We start from the raw sequence: 24397 nt of genomic DNA on the forward strand, positions 1-24397 counted from the left end.
CACAGAGAAATAAGGTACATCAGGCTCTGGATGCACACACAAGTTTGTTGGGGTATGCATGAGGGATTTCCTGACCAGAGGAAAAATATACAATATCATTAAAACTTGATGCTGGCATGTAGAAGGAGCTCTCCTCGCTAAAACTGATGGCTTTTCCTTTTTTTTTCTATGTGCTGCTACGTCTTAAATCTAGAGCCACGAATCAGATGTTATGATATTTCCTATGGAAAAAATAAGACCTGTAAAGAAGTTTATAGTTTTTTGTCTGAGTTTTAATGTCTTAGGAAATGTGGAACACAGAGTTTTAAAGTGACCTTTAATGCTTTGGTTGCAGCTAGATGACCTTATTTGAAGCCCACCAAGTTCATACTATTTGAATAAGTCACTTTAAAGGTCAGCAGTGGCAACTTCCCGCAGAGTGAATCATAATTCATGTAAACCACAATGCCGGTTCACTTCTAAGAATTGAGTTTTATTTTTAAAATATAAACGTTTGCATTTCCTCAGCCTGACGGATGAAGGATCTGTCACAAAATACTCTAATAAAACATATTCCGATTGGACAAACATCCAGTACAGCGACAGGTCATAAGGAGGTTAGCCTAGCTTAGCACAATGACTGGAGGCAGGAGGAAACTGGACTGTGCTTAAAAAAAAAAAAAAAAAAAAAAAAAAGACAATCCAGACTGTTCCTTTAATGTTGACTCTGTCCTCTGTCTCCTGGTGTTTGTTTCCACCAATCAGCAGCAGTCAGACGGGTCAGGTGGACTCTGCCGGTGGCTGTGTCTCGTCTTGTCTCTGGTTGGGACTGGGGGACAGTGCGTCCTCTCTGGACAGCAGGTTGTTCTTGCGGAGGTGGCAGGCCTGCTGGTAGGGGGGGCGGATGGGCGGCTGAGTGGGGGGGGTGTACTGATACTGTTTGCCAGCATCCAGCTGAAGAAATAAACAGTGAGAAAAATGGACATGGACAGGTGTGAGACTGTGTCAAGACAAGGGGGAAAAAAAGATTACTTTGAAACAAGAACCCCTTAAAATACCCTTAATTTATCTGAAGTTTATCCCTGAAAAGACACCAAACACCTTAATCTACATCAAGCTGTTTAGTAGCCAGAGATCCTTTAATTTGTCCTTTAATTCGAGAAACTAAACCTCTTAAAAACACTTGAATTAATTCCTGATCATTTTAAGAGATTCCTGATTCTTGAGCCCTTTTCAGACCTGGAATATAGAAGATAGAGACAGAGTGCGATTAGCTCTCACCCACCCCCAGAGGGAAAAACAATTAATCGCCCTCCATTGACTTTGTACTGCGTGAAAGTGGCTCCTTATTACTTCTGCCTGCGAGCAAACAACAGAAAAACGCCTAAAAGCTGATATTCAGTTTGTCATTACACCTTCTCCTCTCTGGTGGACAAAGGACACTAAAATAATCCTCTGACGTGCTGAAATCTGACGTTTTTAACTAGCTACAGGCATTTTGTTAGCATTCAGCTCTCGGCTGCATATTGCGATGGCCGACTGTTTTGCCATCTGGTGGGCGCGGTGGCTTTGGCCAGAGTGACATAACAACTGTTTATGGCTGCCGACTGCAGCGCTCTCACTCAATTCTGGAAAAAATTCAAAAATTGTTGTCGTCATGAGACGTATTAGACACAAATACATGGGAATACAGGGTCGATAAACACAGATAGTATATTTGAGTGGAATTTCTCCCATTTGTGTGGGACACTGAAATAGATTAAGGCCGATAAAACGTACTAATTAAGGGTGTTTTTCATGTTATTTCTTTAGTAGTGCAGTTTATTCAAGTGCTTTGATATATTACAATCAAGTCATTTAGATATTAATGATACGACCAAAATCCAAGTAAAACACCTTCATGACATCATTAATGGAATCTGAAGTGATAAAATGAATTAAATGAACCTGTTAAAACAATAAGAAGCATGTTTCTGTTTGACGGTAAAGAAAAGGTCGAATCACCTGCAGAGGGTAAGTTCTGTCTGAGTCGAAGGCGCTGAGATCACCACACGCCAGGAAGGGAACAATGACACGGTTTGGACCCTCTAACTGGTTAAAGTCCACATCTGAAGGACAGACACCAAAACCCAGACTGAGACAGACAGAGGAGAACCAGGACCAGGACGTGCAGGGAACTACAGACTGATCCACGGTGGATTTCTGCGACTAAAACAGGTACGATTACTCAAAATGACAGAGAAACAGCACTGTGATCAGATCTCAGTATGAACCTTCAGATGTGCTCTGGATGATCCATTCTAATCTGTTCGGGGTGCATTCACATCAGCACTAACACAAGTTTTTCCTGATCCAAACAAATGTCCAGATTCAGACCACACATGGAAGAGGGCTCCGAGTTACCGTAGGAATGATCCAGCAGAGGGTTGGACATGTTGGGGACGTAACCTTCAGGAGGACAGTAATTCTGACACACCACGAAGGCCTCTGCACAGACAGACAGGCAGACAGACAGACAGATACTGAGTGTAACACAAACACCACAGACTCAGCTGTGAATTAATCTGGCTAAATCAACACAGACTGAATCAGTTTTTAGTTTAAATTAAGATTATTTGTGCGGCTCGTTTCTAGCCTGAAGTACAAAAGCCTCAGGTGTATAAACAGAGCTGGTTCAGGAACTGAGACACCCCACAAAGACTCATTTCCTGTCTCTGTCAGTGGCAGTCCTGAAGCGACTGATTCCAGTTGGAGAAGTGAACGTGAGCACATGTTCAAAGTCTCCAAAGTCAGTGACTCACCGATGCTGGAGTTTCTGCTGCTGCGAGGTTTGGCGCAGGTCACACCACTGAAGAAGATCTTCAGCTGAGAGTACAGCAGCGTCACGTCTTTACCTCTGAAGATCTAAGACACGCAGGACAGGAAGGGGTTAATACAGCCTGATCTGACAGTGCCCACAATGCACCACTGCACGCAACTTCACACTGTGCTAACTATCCAGAACAGCTGGACGTGTTTCAGGCATGTTAAGTCGTAAAAACTCACCTTGGCCACAAACGTCCCTCCAGGCTTCAGGACATGAGTTGTGATGTTCAGAGCCTGAGAGACAAACCACTTTCAGCATGACATCACAGACTGACAGACGAATAAAAGCACGCCTCTGTACTTACAGCCAATAGGAGCTGAGCCTGGATGTACTCATCCACATCATGGAGCCCGGTTACTGTGGAAAAGGAACAGGACAAACAGCTCCTGACGGCTGAATGGACACACTAAAGCTGGTGAGCTGGTGAGGACAGGCAGGAAGTGAGCATCTCACCATCTGGAGCCCCGTCACACACCACCAGGTCGGCCGGCTGACCCTCAAAGTGACGGATTATCTCCTGGGCTGTTGACACCTGAGAGGAAGAAGACGATAGAGCTCATGTGACGCACTGTGTGAAGTCAGCAGTCCAACAAGGTTCTCCACAGAGCTTCTTTTAAAGGCGAGGTTGTCCTCGTCCTTGTCCTGACCTTGGTGATGTCTCCCTGGATCTGCGTGACTCCTGGAAGAGGAGCCATGGCCTGCAGGTCCACCGCCACGATCTTCACCTCCTCACCCTCCTCACTTTTCTCCTCCCGCCCTCTGAGTGCAAAAACAAAGCAATCAATAAAAGCTGTAACTTAAATGCAAAGCTGCACTCCGGATTTAAAATATCTTTCATTTGTTCAATTAGTAGCCACACAGATGATTTCTGTCCAGGTATGTCCGCATGTTCATTTAAAAATCCAAATAAAAGGAAAACCTGAGTTTCCGACTGAGGACCTGACTCCAGCTGCCAGGAGCTGCACACAGATCCACCGCTCTGTTCACACCTGGGAGAGAAAAATGACCTTCATGAGTGATTTTTAAAAATAAATATTTAAGAAAAGACACCACAGAGGCACAGAATTTCAGTTCTATTACCCAGTACTGAGCCTGGGGAGGGAGGAACCCCTCCTCTAAGAATCCACCCATGGACAGAATGTACGGGCGCAGCCGTGTCTCAGGTGTTCTGTGGGTCTCACCTGTGAACAGGTTGAACTCGTGGTCGAGCTGCAGCAGCTTGAAGGCGCTCCTCGCTCTCCAGCCCTCCTCTTTGGCCAGACGGTAATAAATGTCCCGCTTGTCTTTGGAGGAGCGACCCATCCTGACCTCTGACCCTCTGATGGCAAACACACAGAACCAGCAACACAGCAACCATGTTTATACCGGTTTCTCTTCTTTAACTGGCATTACTGTCATGATGTCATTCATCATTTAAAGATTTCATCTTATATTGTAAAAGACTGACTGAATCATCATCCGTTTTTCTTTTCTGAACATAATTTCATTGTTAAAAAAATCTACACATTCAAAAAAAATCTGCTAATTTTATGATTTCTTGTAAATGCAAATCATTCCAACACTGCAAAATACCTTCAACTGCTCATGGATTTAGCGTGAACTGGGTTCATTATCACTGTCAGTTCTGTTATGTCGCCCCAACCGATGAACAACGTGTGTAATAACTCTTCCAGTCACAGTTTACACTGTGAGTAGTGTTTGTTTATTCCATATTAGCAGAATTGAAGGACACCTCTGATTGAAACTAGAAATGTCTGTATTTGTAATCTAATGAACCCTGTCTTCGCGCTGCAGGCTGGTTAACGTGGTCTAATTCATTTTTTAAACGGAGTTTGGAGACGTATGCTCAAGAAATGGCATATTTCATAGCTGTCTGAGCTTTCTCACTGACGTTAGGTCCGTGAATGCATCTGGGTTAAATATACACACACTTATACTAGACAATATGCGTGTACCATTTACATCATGTCCAATTATGCCGAGTTTATGAGCCATTTCCACACTGTTTTACCTACTGTTCACGTGCGGTTCCGGTGTTGACGATAACAGGACCCTGATAGCTGTCCCTGAGCGCCTGTTCAAAATGACGCCGCAGAAACGTGCAGCCGAACCTAAATGTGTATTTCAAACAGCAATTTCTGATTCCCCAAAAATGTCTTTAATCGTATATTCACCAGTAACCTTGTTTTATATTTTTTACAGTATATTTTTGTTTAATTTTTTTCCCTTTTGAATTTACCGGGTTTTCTGCGTTTCTCTTCTCAGTAGCGGCCACACGGTGTCGCTAAAGATACATGAAACTACTTTCTGTAGAAACCACGTGATTAACAACCCGAAAGCAGTAAAAGACAATTATTTTTTCTGTATGAAAGAATTAATTACATAAGGATTCATTTGCCACATTTGTACACTGTTTACAAGATTATAAAGTGATTATAAATAATTTAAAACCAATGAAATGGAAGTTGTTTTTTTTCTCTCCCTCAATTTACTATTTTAATATTAATGATCCTTAATTAAGTGGCTGTTCAAGGTGGTCTTTATGTAAAATCAGTGTATTAACTGAAATGACACTTGGCATTGAGGAGAAAATGGTGTAAATCTGAAGTCATGTGGTTGGTAAAGGAAAAAAAACATCAGACAGAAATCAGTTTATATACAAAAGCTTTAATTTGAGGAAAAAAATCATGAAAAAATACTTTTTTCCTGTCAGAAATGTAAATAACACCAAAAACTTGACCAAATGGAATGAGAAAATGAGTTAAAACCCTCAAACCGGATGTGAGAAAACTCAAACCTGAAATGATTTTGTTCTCGTTTTTGACAACAAAATTTAAAAAAAACAAACAAAAAAAAAACTTTTTTAGAAAAGTTAGGCAGAAGACAGCTTAAATAAATAACCACAGGATGAGGAATGTCTCTTTACTAAATATATAAAACATAAAAACGTACTTATACACATTTATTCAAAATACAAAACTGAATATTTGCATTGACTGTGCGTTTCGAAAAGAGAGGAGACAGATGGAGCCTCAGAAAAACACGTCATCATATCAGGTATCGCACAAACACCAACTTCTAAACAGACCAAAGACCGATGAGCCGAGGGCGTCGCCTTCCTGCATCTCTTCATATTTTTGATCATTTTCGGCTGAATTTTATTCAGCAAAGTCCTTGTCTGACAATCGTGAGACGTGTTGCATGAAGGAAACGTTTCTACTCAGCAGAGTAAAGCCTCAAAAATCCTGTTTTGGTATCAGAACTGAGACTCAAGTCCGGCGTCTGAACCACTTCCAGCTCTGACGTGTGTGTGTGTGTGTGTGTGTTAAATATGTGTTTCAAGTATCCACCACATCTGCAGGTGAGGAACCTTCGCTGGCATCACAGGGTGGGTGTTTGGTTCCTCAGATGACGGTAAAACGCCCTATAAAAAAGGTGCAATGTGTTGGGACATGGTCACTTGTCAAAGGCCACTCCACACAGATAGGGGGCAGCATATCTCCATCTCCAGCAGCGTCCCAGTGAACCCAGCTGGGTTCTCCTGTCATTTAACCACATTTTCATTTGGGTTCTTTGTTAGACCTTCATTATCTAAACTACAAGGAACCTCTGAAGAACCGCTCAGACCAGCTCCTGATCTGCAGTTCCTGTGGCGGCGCTCCACCCACAGCAGCTTTCAGACTCCAGGCACTCTGAAACTGGAAGACCGGGTGGAGAACAATGCTGGCGTCGAGGATCCATCGCCTGCGAGCAGGAGGGGGCGCCGCAGAGTCAAACACATCCTGAATGCTGACTCATGCCAGCACGATCACAAGGTAACAGACCAACTGTCAATCAAGTCCATGCCACACCCTGGCAGCCTCCATTTGACCAATCAGAGGCTCTGCTGGCTGGAGGAGGAAGATGAGGAAGAGGAGTCGGCCGTGATGGCGTGGAGTGTGATGCTACTGTCGAGTGTCTGCTGTCCATTGTTGCCCGTCACCCATGGGTGGAGGAGGATCTGCTCCAATGTCGGCCGGTCAGACGGCTGCTGGCTCAGACACCAGCCAATCAACTGCTCGCATTCTGTGACAGAAAAACGAGGACATGAAGGAAATGAGACGCTACAGCACCAAAGAACAAACTGAGGGAACATCGCTTGTCCATTTCATGCTCTTTGTGCCCTGAGCTGAGTCTTTCAGGCAGAACTTCCTGGCAGTAGACCAACCACAACACAAGTTAAGATCAGTGTCGCGTTGAGAAAAACAGTTCTTCATGGGTGTCATGGTGAAACAGGACAGGGACAAACAAACTGCTGCCACAAAGCTTGAAGCAGTCAAAACAGGAAACAATATCCAGAACCAAGGACAGGAGTGTCCACATACTTTTGGCCATATAGTGTATCTACACTGTTTCAAACACTCTCTGAGCCGCCGACCTATCACATGTGGACTCACCTGAGGACACTTTTCGCCTGAAGTAGACTCGTCCTCTCAGGATCTCTTCGTCCTGCTCGAAGGGGATGTCTCCGCAGACCATGTCATAGAGCAGCACGCCGAGCGACCAGACAGTGGCCGAGTGACCATGATACCGGTGGAACCGGATCCACTCCGGAGGACTGTACACCCGCGTACCTGGAGGGAGGAGGGAGTGGTCATGAGGCATCTTATATATCCAACAGCGTATGACTACGATCTGACCGAGGCTCAGACACGCTAACAGGATGTCGGTATGCAGGAAGTGAACTTTTAAGTAAAATTCATGACGACTGCCCCACAGTAATCGATGCAGCTCTTGTTACTTATTGGATGATCAGACTCACCGTCGAACTCGGTGTAGGCGGCGTCTTTGAGGAGGGCCGCTGAGCCGAAGTCGATGAGTTTGATCTGTCCGGTCCTCAGGTCCACCAGCAGGTTCTCATCCTTGATGTCTCGGTGGACGACGCCGCAGGTGTAGCAGTGACGCACAGCCTCAAGCACCTGCAGGAAGAAGCCTCGGGCCGCCGCCTCGTCCAGCGCGCCGCGCTCCGTGATGTAGTCGAACAAGTCCTGCCCCGGCTCAGGCCGCTCCATCACCATCAGCCAGCCGTCCGCCCGCTCCCACCAGTCCAAGAGCCGCACCACGCCGCCAAACGCCCCGCCCACCTTCTTCAACAACACGATCTCCAGAGGGACCACCGCACCGCACTACGAGAGCACCAACGAGAACATGTAAAGGTACAGCATCAACTGATTGTCCCTAAAATTAAACTGAAGGGAAACGTCTGATTCAGCCTCTCAGGCGTGAAGATCTGGAGCTTTTCTTCGTCAGACACGACGAGTGAACGGAACATGTTTGAGTTTTGAACTGATCAGACAAAACTTCTTAGAATCTTAAACTCGCTTGAAGATTTTACAACATACTCAGGTGCTCTGAACACCACGTGTTGATTCAGATTCAGGTGTTTGTTAAAAAAGATTCTTGATCACAATGAGCCTTTTCCATCAAAATGATAACTAATATAGCAGCTGAAGTAGTAATTAATGACAGGAAGTCATTAGGAAACAGTTAATCTGTGGGTGAAAATGCAGCGAAATCTCACCAGAGAGCCCCACTCGGTCACTCTGTCCCTGCACACATGCTTCACTGCCACCTGCATAGAAACACAAACATCATTAACACACAGATAGTAAAAACACAGAACAAACAGCAGCCACAGTTCAACTCTGTAACACGAAGCTTTGTGTTTGCTGCCTCGGCCTTTGCATGTTTTTCTTTCTTTAAGAATGAAAATGACTTTCCCACCAGTTTCAGGTGATGCTATAAGATTGATATTAGACATGAAACTACTTCCTGCTTCCAGAGAGTATAAAGCAACTTATTTTTTCAATGTAAGAATTGAGTAAGGCTTCACAGAACCACATTTCTTTGTGAAAACAAAGACCACATGCCAGCCACATTTTGCTGTCAAGCTGCACAGCTGATAACAGTAAAACAGGAAGAGAATACACTCTGCCTTCAAAATAAAAGCATGAAATGCAAACGCGCTTCTTATTTGGTACAGCTGATTATCTGATCTGAGAATGTTAATCCAAATCTAAACGGACAGTTTGAAATATTGTAATGGAAATTAAAGCCATAGATTATAAAACGATCATCTGTTCACTATCTAGACAAAAAAAAAATCACAACAAAGGAACCAATGATTCAGGGAGGAAGTCTTTATTCAGGAAAGAAAACAGCTTAAACATAAATATCATTAGTAGTAATATGATCAGACAGTCATATGCTGTTATTGAGGTTTTTTAGCCAACTTGGACAAGCAGTTCCTCCACCTTTCACAAAAAATGGAAATAGGAACATCTATAATTCCACTGACATTACACTATGGCTGAGGAAGGATCATCGAAATAGTAAAAAGGACCTTAAGGTGACATTTATGTCACCGCCATTTTCCAAGGTCACCTCTAATGAGAGTCCAGTACGGCTTTTATTTTAAAGGCCTAAACGGGAAACGCAGCTGCTTGCTGTGTGCAGCTTGACGCTGCCAGCCGCGGCCATGTGGAGAGACCAAAACAAAGCGGCGCCCCGCTCTTACCGGCAGCCCGTCGGCGAGGCGGACAGCGAAGAAGACTGTGCCGAATCCTCCGCGGCCGAGCACCGAACCCAGCCGGTACAGCTTCTCAAACGGCTGCTTCTCCGCTTTGGCTGAAAAACACAGAAAAACAAATAAATCACGGCAGTGATTTGGATGGTTCAGGCGCTCAGATGTTGCGCCAAAATCTGCAACACAACACCCCCCCCCCCCCCCCCAACAAACAGACACGTCTCTGTCCATGTGTCCTCGGCGTGCTGTTGTTTAGCAGCTTCATCTTTACGCTAAGCTCTTAATATAAGAAGGGTTTTTTTTAAAGAAAGTGCTGCCTTAAATATCCAACAATCACTGACCACACTCGACCGCACGGCCGAGTGTCCTCAGATGACCCGCTGCTCTGGAGTCAGCCGTTTAAAAATGGTGGACTGTCGATAGCATCATCAACATCATCATCATCTTCTTCTAAAGCATCAACTCTTCCAACGACGTGACGTGAACGAAGTAAAGAAGAAACAGACGCCGTTTAAACTGAGGAGATAAGGGTTTTTTTAACGAGATAAGCACAGATTTGGGCACAACACCTGGCTTTCAAAATGGCACCAGACAGTGTTCTTTAAAGGTCATACAGGAGCACCCAGCCATTGAGCGACTGAAAATTAAATAGTTTAAATTACGACTGTCAATTCTTCAGTAAAAAATGCCAAATTTAGCCGGTCCCAGCCCTCCAATGTGGAGATATGATGCTTTTGGTTCTATCGGCTGAGTTAATTTGAACACATGTGGCTTTTAAGAGGATTTTAACTAAGATGCCGGTTAGGTAAAGAAGAGTGGTCCGGTCACAGAATCTAATGGGTGACAGAACACTGCGTAACGCGTACGTTGTCGTTACCTTGCTGCAGATGGAGCTTCGCCGGCAGATCCATGCTGGACGAGATGTGAGGAAAGGAGCCCAGTTTAGAGAGCAGCATGCTGCTCGAAACTATCCCAAAAACACAAGAAAACACACCTCGAAAATAATCAAGTAACAAGTGCAGGTTAACAGCGGGGTCCTTGGCCCTCCTCACGGGCGAAATAACACGAAAACACGATGAAACTCCATCGATAATCCAGTTATCCACACAGCCCGTCGAAACACCCAGAGGAAGCGCGCCACTCTGCCTCTCCGTCCGCCGCCGCTAATATTTACTAAGATCAGATAGATCCTTCCGCCCGGCCCCTGCCGACCGTTAAACAACACCTCAGAGCCTGCCGCGCTTCATACCCGAACTTTCACACTTGGATAAACAGCGATGTGGCGAGGTGTGTAAATTCACGGGAATTTTAAGTCGGTGACATCAAAAAGGAGCCCTGAACCAATGAGAAAACACGCGAACTAATTTAGGGAGGACAGGCGCAGGGATTCAGAGAGGGTCACCCCGGTAGTGCTTCGGCTCAGCAGAGAGGGGATAGTAATATATTCATAATAATATAAGTCATATAAAAAAAACACTATTATTAAAATGTATAATATAAAGTTATAATTATTATAATAATTTCTATACCCAGTTTAAATATAACTAACTGAAACTGAAAATGACTCAACATAATAATGTAAATGATGATTCTAAAGGTTTGCAGTTCATCTATCACCCGACCCAGTCTGAAATCAGGTTAATCCAAGCAGTTCAGCTCTTTGCAGCAGTTATTCTGAGATAGATAGATAGATAGATAGATAGATAGATAGATAGATAGATAGATAGATAGATAGATAGATAGATAGATAGATAGATAGATAGATAGATAGATAGATAGAGAGGTAATTTGATCCTTACTTGAGAAAAAGTAGCAATACAACATTAATATGACTGCTAAATAGAGTCCTGAAATAAGCAATCAAGTACCTCCAAACTGCACATACATTCAGCGCTGATAGTGAATAATTTTCCACCCACTGTGAGAATAAGACTGCATTATAAGCGGCTGGTAAGTGGTGTGTTAGACCGCCTCCTCTGTTCAGTGGTGGTCTTTCCAGTTTGACATGGATGGCTTCTTTCACGCCTCTTTCAAACCATCGGTCTTCTCTCGCCAAAATGTGTACATTGTTGTCCTCAAATGAATGTCCCTTGTCCTTGAGGAGTAGGTGGACTGCTGAGTCTTGACCTGAGGTGTTGGCTCTCCTGTTGTGCCAATGGCTTCCCAACAGTCATTTGGAACTGAATGGATGAGAGGTGAAACGTCTTCTAGAACCACTATCAAGTTCAGGTGCCTTTGGAAGCACATCACTGATATATCGTCACCCTTTAAGTTGATATAGAGCACGTTAGCAAACAGCTGCTTATTCACAGCAGCCTTCAGCAGTTGCAGAGGTATCATCATTCATTTGGATACGTATTTGTGTCCACCTGATAATCACTCTCTTATAGCTCTGGTTTGCTCATGGGGGAATTGTTGGTTTCTTTATAGATAAAAGAGCTTGGTCTGTACCAGCTCTATATGGAAAGTGTCCTGAGACAACTTCTGTTTTGATTTGGCGCTATACAAATAAAATTGAATTGAATTGGTTTTGGTCTCCACCAAAAAACATTCGTCTGTTTAGCTGCTAAGAGCTCCATTTTGTTAACCAGCTCGTCTCCAGCTGTGTCTGCTGTTTGGTTGCAGAGCAGGTGACAAACAGTTTATCTGAGCTTGTTTGTCTGCTGCTGCTGGGAATGTGCTGTAGAAAACAAAGATTATTGAACGAGATAACTCCCTTTCCCCACATAAGATGTTGTATTTCTACTTGGTGTAAACAACGCCACATGGTACAACGCTGCATCTGTCCCAGCAGAACAACACCTGCGGCCGCCGGCAGATAAAAGCAACCCAATGTTCCCACAATCCCCTCTGCCTGCTGACAAACTGCTGAAGCTGCTGGGATTGTTTTGATTGAGGAGCCAGCGGCCGGGTCACATGACCTGCTGTATTACTGCCCCACTGAGCCCAAATCTAGGTCAGCCCCTCCTCCCTCACTGTACGTGAATAAAGAGACAGATTGACAGAAAATAGATTTAAAGACACAAACAGGGAGCTGCTGCTGTTCTCTGGAGTGAAAACATCTTCAAACGGCTCTGAGCTCACATAAACTCACAGCTGTGTCACAAACACCTCAGCAGCGCAACAAATCTGTCTCAACATGTGGTCAGTGAATCCACAGCAGTCTGCTCATTGGTCCTTCAGCTGTCACTCATTGAGACTCCATTGTATTTTGGGAAAAGCAAATGGCTCAGCAGTGGAGATCTCAAAACTGTGAATCAGGCCAAAACTATCATCATGGCTTGATATCCCTACAGTGAGTGAGAAAAGGAGTTGGCTGAACTGATTGGGCGTTTGCAGCAGATATCACTAACCCATGTTCTCTCGTTGCCCTCTTGTCCACAATGTGAATGTGACTCAGGTCATTTGTTCTCTTCTATGTTTAGCTTAGTCTATTTTGAAAGCTGTGAAACAACTGATCCTCCACGAAGAGTGAAGCTGCTTTCTTACTGACTCACTTCTCTCCAGTTCCACTTCCAGACTTCTGGAAACACTCGCACCTCTCAGCATTTTCATGGGGGATATTTTCTCAAGCGTTACTGTCAGAAAATAGGAATGTCGGTGCACAGCGGTGGATCAAACGACAGCAGCTGTGGCGGTGCAGGCATAAGATATCAGCCATGTTGCGCCTCTGGACTCCTGTCGGCTAAATTAACCATCGTGGTTGGAGACACTCACTTCTCTGAGGAGAAGATGTTTCTAGTTCAGAGCTGTGACTATTTCCGAGCTTTGTATCGCTCTGGGATGAAAGAGTGTTGGCAGGAAGAAATCCACCTCAAGTCTCTGCGTGCTCGAGGCTTCCTCATCGCCCTGGCCGTCTTACGAGGTGAGATGCCCATCCTGGACGGCGATGACATTGTTGAGGCCATCGAATGCGCCGCTTTCTTGCAGGTGGCACCGCTCGCTAAGCATCTCATCAACATCCTTGACACTGACAACTGTTTGCTGATGTATCACACAGCTGCAACCTTCGGCCTCATGGATCTTTACCGTGCTGCTGCGCTGTTTATCCGAAACATGTACGCTGAGCTGGAGGCAGAGGTCAGGAAAACTCTTCCTTCAGAGCTGATCTCCTACGTGGAGTCTTTGAGCCCCACTGTTTTCGTGGCTGTTGGGGCCCATGTGACCTGCGGTGTGGATGAAACTGTACATGCTGCCTCCAGGACGGTCTGCTACCTGGATGAAACTGTCAATAACTGGAAGGTATTAACAGATCTTCCGCTACAGGCCAGTACATCAATGGCTGGAGTGACTGTTTTAGATAACAAACTCTACATAGTTGGAGGAGTTCATGGACTTCATAAACAAGTTGTGGACTCTTGTTTCTGCTACAGCATTGAAAACAACAGCTGGAGCAGGATCTCCAGTCCGGCACAGCTGCGATACAATCTCAGCCTTGTGGGTGTAGATGGTCGCCTTTACGCCGTCGGAGGAGAGTACGAGCGGACAGTGATGTCATCTGTGGAAATATATGATATAAGTTCAGGAAGGTGGAAGTTTGCTGCTCACTTACCTCGACCGGCGGCAGGAGCGGCATGCACCAAGGCCATGAACAGGATATTTGTGTGTTTATGGAGGCCAATGGAGACCACAGAGATCTACGAGTATGTTCCAAGTAAAGATGAGTGGCTGCTCGTTAGCTCGCTGATCAGGCACCAGAGCTATGGCCACTGCATGGTCGGCCACAGGGACAGCCTGTACGTAATGAGAAACGGGCCGTCGGACGACTTCCTGAGATGCCTGATGGACTGCTACAGTCTCAGCTCGGGCCAGTGGTCATCTCTGCCAGGACACTTTGCCAACAGCAAAGGTTCACTGTTCACGGCGGTGGTGAGAGGTGACTCTGTGTTCACGCTCAACAGGACCATGACTCTGGAGTACACCATTGATGGTAAAAACTGGAAGCCCCGACGGCAAATGAAGGGTTTCCCCAGAAGTGGGTCTGTGTGGACGTTTCTGCTGCAGCTGCCAGACTCTCTCATGCTGCAGTAGCTGCTTCATTTGCTCTGGGATTTATTGGATTGTCAATATCTTTTTACACTCCGACATGGATTTTCTACAAACCTGTGCTTCAGGAAATTTATTACAACTTTGGGTCTTTGTAGTTTTGTCTATCGTTTCTATGGTAATCTTTTCACCAAGCTATTTGTTGAGACTTGGGAACATGGTATGTCCAAAAGGAAGTCAGAAAAGGTTTTGTACCAAACTCTGTTTCTCCTGTGAATCGTGTTTCCCGCATTGCTGCCTGTCATGGTTGGTGTGAGGTAAGGTTGGGTTGAAGTTGGGGTAAAGGGAAACATATTGGGGCACAACAGAGACCACATTGACTCTGATGATACATTTTGGTTTACACTCATCCTCATGTATGAGTCTCCATTGGCCAGATGTCCAGGTATTCTCGTTACTGCCAATAGTTTGAAGTCAGAAAGATTCATTTCTCTGAGGGACTTTTAAGCTCGACCTTAGACTATATGAAACATGGATGTAGTCCTCGTGACGTTACCCACAGATTTCTGAGGAGCCATTGTGAAGTTCAGTGTCAGTGGCTCCAGCCGTTGCCATCTTGGCAGTTTCTGACTCCACTGAATTTTAATATGGGGTTTATGGGGATTTTTTAACATTTGTTCATGTAATTCTGTGTGTGATGGCTGTATTGTGTGACTGATTTGCCTTGTTATGAAGTTAAAGCACATATGTTGTAGATACTTGTTCTCTCTCACCTGAACTATAGTAATTAATACTATAAATTTTATCTTGACTTGGGACTGCAGGAGCTCTATTCGTCTGTTGTATTTAGAGATATTTCAGTTTTCTGATGCTGTTAAAGCTTGATTTACGTCAGAAATGTTTAAAAATAAAGCAAAGAAACTGATTTTCCATTGTAATTTTTCAACTAAAATACAAAATCTTTGCTTGAATCTTTCAATAAAATGTGATTTACACTGTAATTTGAATTATTTGTTTGACTGCACGCCCTCCATCATTAGCAGGATGTGTTTAAAATATGTAAATGTAAATCTGATTCATCTCATTGAATCAGTGTGTGTCTCAGTGCTGTCGACTGCATGTGAACTGCAGTGTTTGTCCTCACACAGAGCTTCTGTTTCCTGCAGCAGCCTCTGTTTCCTCTTGGCACTGAGGGACGATGACAATGGAGGTGAATGGCAGGCAGAGCCAGGCACCATGGGCTGCTGGGAGGGGCGCCAGCAGCAGGCAGCGATGCTAAATCTGACCCAGGATAAAGAGAGACGCTGGGGTCAGGCCGGGACACGGCGCTTGGGCCGACGCCCTCTGCAACCTCCGGCTTGAGTCCGGGAGTGAAGCCAGGAGCCAGAGCTTTGACTCAGTGAGGGATGAGCGTCTATCTGTGGACGTTAATCAGGTTTTCAGAGTCTGAGCGCGTGATCTGAGGGTCCGCTTTGCTGCCCTTCACATTCAAAATTCACTCTCAGATGATCTGCGTTTGTCAAACCCGTCCTGCTTCACCTTACTTTTGAAAAACATCCTAAACTATGCAACTAATGTCTAGTTCATGCTGTTCCGTCACTGTGTGCATGTTTGTGACCTGCTATGGGACTGCAGGTGAAAATTAGCTTTAAGCTAACTCTGGCACAGCACTTCAAATGGTAACATGTATGTTTTATGTTGCACATACTTGCTTATAAATGTAAGTTTTTGACTTTTGCCTTGTTAGTGGATGTTGGATAACAGATAAATTAGTTTTTAATATATATTTTTATGATACTTCCATTTAGTCTCATCAATGCAACATCACTGAGTTATCACTCATTAGCTTAGCTCTTCAGCCTGAACGATAGCTTCACCTTCATGTTTTTATCATGATGCAGGTATATATTAATGTGTAAAAACCAAACAGAAACAGTGTGGAGCTCCTTTTTGATGAGGTGAACTAACTGGAAATGTTATTAGGAGTTTACTGGAATCATATAGATGAACCAGTAGTGATGAAGGCTGTGCAGCCATGTAGCCACAATTTGTTGAAATGTGTGCAGATGTTTTGGTGGAGAGGGCTGTTGAATTCCTTTGACTCAGTCTTAAAACCCGGATGCTGATGTGAACAGTTTATTCAGCTGATTGCCACCATTACAATACGACACGAGCTGAGTGTCAGTGAACATATAACGTCTACAAAGGTCAAGTGTTCGTCTGTAAAGTTGGATCAAACTGAAGCTCTGATGCCTCCGGGATAACAAGGATGACGTTTGCTCTTCTTCCTCTGCCACTCCAGAGACTTTCTGAGCCAACAGATAACAGGTTTGAAAAACCAGCAGAATTACCTCAGCGATGGAAAACACACAGATGGGCTGGTAAAAGGAAAGTGTGTGTTTGTTTTGACTGCCGGTTGAAGTCAGCGAGGTGACACAGTGATCCGTGATCTCTGTGTTTACATGTGATGTGTTTTTATCCGACCAGCACAGCAGAGGAACTAGGTCAGTCTAAATACAGCCTCCACACACACACAGACCACACACACACACACACACACACACAAACACACAGACTGGTGGCCTGAAGCAGTGATGTGATGTCATCGTTGCTGTGGTGCCATTGACCCCGCGGCAGCCCCTGATCCTAACCCCCTCACATCTCAGGCATTCATGAATGAATGATGAACGGACTGTCACGCGAAACTTTAAAAACATCTTCATCACCATGTTCTTGTTTCTTCTTAAGGTGTGCAGATAATCTCTTAATGTATTCATTGATTATCTCCCCTAAAATCCCATTGAAATACATTAATTATGGTAAACTTTTATCCGTATCTATTTCTCACATTATCTTGAATTTGAAGGAAATAGAGCAAAATGTCCTTTCAATAAATTCATTAATCCCCACTGAAGAAAAGGAAGTGTGTTCTGCTGTGGTAAAGTGTATGTGTGTTGACACAGTTAGACCTTTGACCTCTGCAGTAGAAAAAGTAGGCTAGAAAAACCAAACTTTCTCCAAATAAACCCATAAAAGTTTTGGTATTTTGCATTTTATGACTTTCTCAGCTCTGCACATGCATGAATTAGACGTAAAGAGGCTCATCCATCAGGAGGTACAACCCACCCCCAGCGTCTCCCCTTCGCTGCCTTCAGCACAAAGACGAGCGCTGTCGGTCGTCTCTCAGTGGGAAAAAGGCCTATTTATAGACTGTGGACTGAGGCAGCATGAAGTTGGTCTTCTTTAAACAAATGTGGCTCTAAGGAAGCTCACTGGTGTGTGTGTGTGTGTGTGTGTGTGTGTGTGTGTGTATGTGTGTGTGTGTGTGTGTGTGTGTGTGTGTGTGTGTGTGTGTGTGTGTGTGTGTGTGTGTGTGTGTGTGTGTGTGTGTGTGTTGTTGTGTCAATTCATCACAAATATGCATTTAAAAAACATGTTTGCATGTCTGTTGTTTTGCTGTTGGTGTTCGTGCAGAAGAGGAGAGAGAAGGTTATAGTTCGGCATTTTGGGAACTCATTTGTGTTCCTGCGGATAATCAAATGAGATATTTGACGTAAGTCTCCATACTTAAATGTTCAATGAGAAACTACAGCCAGCAGCCGGTTAGCTTAGCTTAGCACAAAGACTGAGTGAAACAGGTGCAAAAAGGCCACATTGTGGTTTTACAGCAGGTTCATTTAGAATATGTGCTGTATATATATGTAATATATTCAGTGGTTTCAATCTTCTCGTCTTGCAAGAAGCCGTTAAGGCACAGAGCCATCAAAATCAACCTCAAAATTTATCATTTGTCTGTCTACACTGCAGTATATAAAGTAATTCAGTTATATTATGATACATACATTAATCTATGAATAATAATGGCATACACATTATTCCGGGCCATTCTGATCTTCTGATGCTATTTTTTTGTTCTCTTACTTAAGAAAAAAAAAAATGAAATAAAACATAGTATTTCTAAACTGTTGTATTGCTTTTGTTTTTTACTTGAGTAAATTAGGTTGCAGCTGCAGCCGCTCTGCCCTCCTGTGTGCCTGCTGTAGTATATGTATTTGAGTGTGTGTGTGTGTGTGTGTGTGTGTGTGTGAGTGTGTGAGTGTGTGAGTGAGAGAGAGAATTTGTACTCAGAGCCAGTGTGTCCTCAGTTCACCTCTGAGCCGCGTCAGCATCAAATGCTCTCATTGGCAGTCGGTATAAATCAGCAGAGTAAAAGTCATGCATGATGCCACTGAGGTTATATTTTTGTGTTTTTGTAAATTTACAAAGCAAATAATTTCAAGTGAACATTTAAATGTCTTAAAACTGAAATGAATAATAAATAAACTGGTGACAGAAATAGAGAAAAATAAGAAAGAGAGGGAAGAAGACAGAAAAGACTGAACCCACCGGGATGAACCTGCTAACCTCTCACGCTGCCCCCCGCTGGACAGAACAGGCGTCTCTTTTTAAGGCCCCTGTAGCATCATTTTTCAATGTGCAGGGCCCCATGGCAAACATGCAACATGCAGTTTGAGAACCCTAATCCCAGAGAAATAAAATGATGCTTCCTATAATAACTTCCTGTAATAAAAAGGTCATGTTTGACACTGTAACCAAAGATCCTCTATCATCCTCGCACATGAACTCTCACTCAGACACAAATTTTGTGAAAAAAATTCAAACGCAGTTACAAAAAAAAACGTTTTTATTCACAGTAGCCACCAACTGAGATAGTCAGGGTCTATCCCTCACTCACACACATCAAATTCACACTAAAAAAACAAACAATTTGTTGTGGATCAAGAAATGTGGTGTGGACACAAGGTGTAAAAGTTATGCAAAAAAAAAACATAATATTGTGGATGTGGCCCAGTCCTGATGCTAACAGGTGTCCCCTCCTTTGTGTCTCTTTGTTGTGAATGAGATACCGCCTCCCCCTAAACCCCACTTCACCCCGCCCTCCCCCTTCACAATAAGCAGACAATGATGTGTGTCTCCCATGAATATTAAATGAATGAATATATTTTAAAGGAGACGAGCATTTCAGTCTGCTTCCCTTAACCAGTCTCTGTTGTCAGTGATTTAATGTGTGTGTGTGTGTGTGTGTGTGTGTGTGTGTGTGTGTGTGTGTGTGTGTGTGTGTGTGTGTGTGTGGACAGGCGGCGAGGCGGCGAGGAGGCGTGGCTCAAGGCATTTCTCACCAGGCCGCAGACAGCTGAACTTTGACTTCTTAACTCATCTCCATATGTTTTCTTCACGTTGACTTGTTGTTAGCGTGATTAGCGTGATAGCGTCCGTGAGGCTGCTGGGAGCTGAGGTTCATTCATCATCAGAGTGTTGAGTTTGGAGATAAAACGCTGATATAAATCAGGATCGTCCACAAAGACACACAACTGGCCTGGCTACATTTAGGTTAGCGAGCAGCTAACTGGTGTACGTTTCACAGCTGTAAATTCTCCCATGAACTGACTCTGGAGCTGCAAACACAGCTGGACACACTGGTTGGAAGGTGTATTTTGTAATGCACGAGTCTGAGATACAGTAAGCCGTCGTATGTGTGACCGACGATGTCCATCCGGGTGGAGGTCAGAGACAGCGAGCGTCTGTGTAGAGGCAGCTGTGGCTCAGGAGGAAGAGTCCACTCATCAGAAGGTCGGCAGCACTGCAGTCTGGAAGTGTGTAGTTTTTATTTGGAGCCAGTGGTTTCTGTGTTATTTATCTCTGTTTTTAATGTGAATGTTATCAGTCTCTACAGATGCTCTTTGACTTCTGAGATGAACAGAAAATCCCAACCTGTTTTACTGCTGAAGCATTAAGACGGCAAAGACGCATGTTCCTTTATGAAACAAAGGTGCCACTGCAATGCCAGGAAGCAGAGGAACCGGAGGAACCGGAGGAACCGGAGGAACCGGAGGAACCTTCCTGCATGTTACACGTGCATGTTTTGCCCCCTCATGAAATCAGAGGGCCCCCACGGGACAGATGCATGTCTTGTTGCTGACTGACAACCAGACGCCGACACTTTGTTGTTGTGCGCTGTTGTGGGTAACAGCGAGACCCCATTCTCATCAGAGGTCAAAGGTCAGAGGGTGTGTGGTGTCGTCTGGAGACATGAGACTGACGGTGATTTCCATTATGTTTATGTTTAACATTTGTGCAAATATCCTTTGAAATATTACACTTTTTTCACTGTGCTTATATATCATTTATACTGTGCAATAGTACACAAACACTGTATTTTCATTATCCATATGCTAACTGAGCCATCCTTCTAAAGGCAACTTTATTTTGATACAGTTTTGTACATAATGTACATATATGTGTATGTATACAGTTGATTTTTCTTTATTTCTTATTGATTTTTGTTTTTATTCTTTTCTACACCTCCCTCTTTATTCATTATTATTCCTATTACTGCTGTAACAACATAATTTTGCTGGCTTGGCATCAACATATACTCATCCATTCATAGCATCTGTGCATGTGTTCATGTGTTTTCTGCTTCATTAAATACTACTTGTTAGTCACCAGTAAGAGGAGGTGTTTTCCTGATATCTCAAACATGAGACACTGTGAGATCCAGTTCATTGTGTGTAACAAGTAAGAAACCGTAAAAAATAATAAATCTTTCAATAAGATGTTTCAGATGCTGTTTATGGGGTCTTGCTGACAACCTCTGCCTGATAAGATTGTCTCTGTTGGTGACTCATTATCATTGCAGTGCTTGGCCTACTGCAGCCTCGATATCGCCTGTATGATTTTTACGCAGTCAACAGTTCGTCTGTCAACACGAATTTAACTGATAGTAAAGGTCTGTATCTGTCATAAGCACAAATTCTCTTAAGAAATCATTGAAAAGGTTTGATCGCTCTCCGTAGTTTGATACAAAAACTCACAAACAGCACAATTAGGCTATCAAGACTGAGAAATGTCATGTCTTAAATATGAAGTCTGTTTGATTCACATTGAAAGAGTACTGCAGCCTTCGTCTTCGATGCAAGACCAGGTGCTTACATTACCCACAATGCAACACGACCGCCGAAAGTGGCGGGAGATTCCGATATGTTTTATGCTCGCGGTGGCATAAAGGCGACAGGGGTCTTAAACCGTTTCCACCCGACGGCAAAGAGCATTTTTAACTCCATACATTCACATTTCTTATCTTCACATTTGTAGTCTTTAGCCACGACTCAGATCCGCAAAAAGCTAAACTTCCGTCCATTTATATACTGCTTATGAGAACTTCCGGTTGATGTGAACACAAACAGAAGTTGGAGTTTCGGCCAGTCGATGGCGCCATCTTGTGTCCAGTCACCGTGGAGTTGCCGTGGGAGGGGATTGAAGCTCCATCCGGCCTGGCCGTCCTTCAGGCGGCCGAGTGACCGTCAGCAGTCGGTCAGACTGCCTGACCAGAAGAGTTGTTTCGACTCTTGGTGGAGTTTAACACCAGATACGTCAACGCTCTGCGGACTGTTCGGACAGTAAGTGTACTTCATACACGAAACGCACATGTGAGCTTTGATCGCGTATTCAGAGTCCAGAGTCTACACGATGTATATTTCTCCGCCGTTTGTTCACTGCACTGATTCTTCTGTGTTTGTGTTGTGGGAACTATGTCACTGGTGGAATGTCACTCAGTACATTTACTCAAGTACTGTACGTGCAGTTATAAGGTACATGGACTTTACTTGAGTATTCCTATTTTCTGTTGCTCAATACTTATACTCCACGTGTCATAGGGAAATGTACTTATTCATTTGTCTGAAAACTGTGTATGTATTTAATACAGTTCATGTGATCAACTTCTCAGGTATTTTGGACGTTTAAAGAATAAAAGACCGAACAGTTTGTCCTGCAGTGAAAATAACCTCACCTCAACAAAGTGTTGTAAAAATACTGCATTCTTGTTAATGCATCAGTAATCACATTACAATTGTATGATAGATCCTTCTGGAGGATGGAACAAAAATGCCTTGAAATTAAAGAAAACATGTGTACTTCCTCCACCACTGGTTAATGCGTTAATTTCATATCATTTCATGGAAAATGAAACTTCAGTTGAAAAAACAACAAAAAACAACGCACCAAAACCAACATAAATAACACATTATGTTGCTTACTGTAAATGATAATATATCTAATAACCTTTTCAAGTCTTCACCTTGAACCATAACCTGACACATCGACGCCCCAAATCAGGGGTGGGGAATGTCCAGCCTCCAGGCCAGAAACAGTCCACCAGACCATTTGATCCTGCCCATGAAGCTATTTCTAAATACGAAAAGTAATTACTTTTCAGTAATTAAAAACATGTGCAACAGTAGACTTAAATGTTCTTCTGTGCGGTACCTGAATGCATACCCGATATTTGGCAAGAGGCTTCATGACTTGCAAAGTAAACAAAAGGAACAGAACACATGTGGAACAAGCTGATGTGCCCGACAAGCAACAACACAAGATCATTGAGTTTCAAAGTGACTGCCTGCTACTCTGAGCCGCTCCTTTCAAAACCGACTTATGCTAAGACTCAGTTCTACTCAAGACTGACTGACCCAAACATGGAAAACCAGCTGTAAGTAGCATCATCATCACCATCACTACTACCTGACCTCAGACGCCTCGCCAAAGAGAAGCATTTCAGCCACTGCAGAGGTTAGTGTGATATATGTGATGAATAAGTTGGTATGGTCAGGGGCACCAAGGAAAGTGGATTCATGTCAGGTTATTAGTGTAATGTACACTAGCAGTAGTGTACTGGCCATCTGGTATACCGGGAGATACTGAAGAATGTGCTGTAGGTGTGTTTGGGATTGTGTTGAACTTTGTGTCCTGCTGGCACTCACATTTATTTCTGACAGCAGAGTCATGAGGATCAATTCAATTCAATTCAATATTCAATATACCTTTATTAGTCCCACAAGGGGAAATTCCAAATTACAGCAGCATCAGTAAGAAAAAATAGACGAGGTAGACAATCAGTAAGTATATACAAGTATAAATAAAAAAAGCGTGATAGAAATAAGTGTCTCTAAATTAGAAATTGTGTTTGCAGACTGTTATGTACAGATACAGATAAATTATCAAGATGAAAATTATAAATTGTGTTTGCAGACTGTTATATACAGGATGTATTGTACAGATTATTGCCCCAGTAAAATTTTGCTCTGGTTCTTGAACAGATAATTTACAAATAAATTTCAGATAAATGCGCAGATTACTTCACCAGTTGTTGCCCAGATTATTGCACATGTTATTCACAGATGATTTACAGATGAATTATCAGATTACTTTGAGCAGTTCTTATTGTACAGTCTGACGGCTGCAGGAAGGAATGACCTGCGATACCGCTCCTTCACACACTTTGGATGTATCATCCTGTCACTGATGGAGCTCCTCAGTGCAGTGAGTGTGTGTTGGAGGGGGTGGGAGTCATTGTCTGTCATGGAGGACAGCTTGGCTGTCATCCTCCTCTCCCCCACCTCCTCCACCTGTTCCAGAGGACATCCCAGGACAGAGCTGGCCTTCCTGATGAGTTTGTCCAGCCTCTTCCTGTCAGCTGCTGTGATGCTGCTCCCCCAGCAGACTACACCATAGAACAAGGCAGAGGCCACAACAGAGTCATAGAAGGTCTTCAGGAGTGCCCCCCCCACCCCAAAAGACCTCAGCCTCCTGAGCAGATAGAGTCTGCTCTGTCCTTTTTTGTAAAGTGCAATGGTGTTATGAGTCCAGTCCAGTTTGTTGTTCAGATGAACACCCAGGTACTTATAAGATGTCACCATCTCAATGTCCCTTCCCTGGATGTTCACTGGTGATGGGGGACAATGTGGACGCCGACGGAAGTCCACAACCAGCTCCTTGGTTTTATCCGCATTGATCAGCAGGTGGTTCTGCTGACACCAGTCCACAAAGTCCTGAATGAGTCCTCTGTATGACCTATCGTCCCCATCTGTGATGAGGCCGACAATGGCAGAGTCATCAGAGAACTTCTGCAGGTGGCAGGTGGGTGACAGGTCGGAAAAGTC

At 43.8% G+C, this 24397-nt stretch overlaps 4 protein-coding genes across 5 annotated transcripts in view; 2 read left to right on the forward strand and 2 right to left on the reverse strand.

Annotated features, from left to right (window-relative positions):
- The window catches only part of LOC139337758 (peroxisomal succinyl-coenzyme A thioesterase-like), a 172352-nt gene that overhangs the window by 94713 nt on the left and 53242 nt on the right, over window positions 1-24397 (forward strand). The window lies entirely within an intron of this gene.
- ftsj1 (FtsJ RNA 2'-O-methyltransferase 1) lies at window positions 264-4919 on the reverse strand. Of its 2 annotated transcripts, none has more exons than XM_070972341.1 (11): window positions 4857-4919; window positions 4027-4163; window positions 3765-3834; window positions 3493-3604; window positions 3299-3377; window positions 3150-3202; window positions 3025-3078; window positions 2781-2883; window positions 2383-2466; window positions 1984-2087; window positions 264-933 (listed from the first exon to the last, which is right to left on the reverse strand). In XM_070972341.1, the coding sequence occupies exons 2-11, from the start codon at window positions 4145-4147 to the stop codon at window positions 760-762; spliced, it is 954 nt and encodes a 317-aa protein (XP_070828442.1). In that variant the 5' UTR covers window positions 4148-4163; window positions 4857-4919; the 3' UTR covers window positions 264-759. The 2 variants fall into 2 exon arrangements, with proteins under 2 accessions (XP_070828442.1, XP_070828441.1); XM_070972340.1 differs by having other exon boundaries at window positions 4861-4904.
- On the reverse strand, window positions 5494-10536 carry LOC139338092 (serine/threonine-protein kinase pim-3-like). Its single transcript, XM_070973009.1, has 6 exons — window positions 10288-10536; window positions 9402-9511; window positions 8406-8456; window positions 7647-8010; window positions 7282-7458; window positions 5494-6910 (listed from the first exon to the last, which is right to left on the reverse strand). The coding sequence occupies exons 1-6, from the start codon at window positions 10364-10366 to the stop codon at window positions 6720-6722; spliced, it is 972 nt and encodes a 323-aa protein (XP_070829110.1). The 5' UTR covers window positions 10367-10536; the 3' UTR covers window positions 5494-6719.
- On the forward strand, window positions 13005-14441 carry kbtbd13b (kelch repeat and BTB domain containing 13b). The gene has a single exon (XM_070973008.1). It carries the CDS (start codon window positions 13005-13007, stop codon window positions 14439-14441), a length of 1437 nt encoding a protein of 478 aa, XP_070829109.1.

This window comes from Chaetodon trifascialis, chromosome 10 (genome assembly GCF_039877785.1).
Source record: "Chaetodon trifascialis isolate fChaTrf1 chromosome 10, fChaTrf1.hap1, whole genome shotgun sequence".
NCBI lineage: Eukaryota > Metazoa > Chordata > Actinopteri > Chaetodontiformes > Chaetodontidae > Chaetodon > Chaetodon trifascialis.

Coding starts and splice junctions, on each gene's coding strand:
- ftsj1 (XM_070972341.1), bottom strand. CDS start 4,147: ATGGGTCGCTCCTCCAAAGACAAGCGGGACATTTATTACCGTCTGGCC. Junction 3,378..3,492: donor TCCAGGGAGACATCACCAAG/GTCAGGACAAGG, acceptor TCTTCCTCTCAG/GTGTCAACAGCCCAGGAGAT. Junction 934..1,983: donor ACAGAACTTACCCTCTGCAG/GTGATTCGACCT, acceptor TTATTTCTTCAG/CTGGATGCTGGCAAACAGTA.
- LOC139338092 (XM_070973009.1), bottom strand. CDS start 10,366: ATGCTGCTCTCTAAACTGGGCTCCTTTCCTCACATCTCGTCCAGCATG. Junction 9,512..10,287: donor GAAGCTCCATCTGCAGCAAG/GTAACGACAACG, acceptor TGTGTTTTTCAG/CCAAAGCGGAGAAGCAGCCG. Junction 6,911..7,281: donor CAGGCGAAAAGTGTCCTCAG/GTGAGTCCACAT, acceptor TTTCTGTCACAG/AATGCGAGCAGTTGATTGGC.
- kbtbd13b (XM_070973008.1), top strand. CDS start 13,005: ATGTCGGTGCACAGCGGTGGATCAAACGACAGCAGCTGTGGCGGTGCA.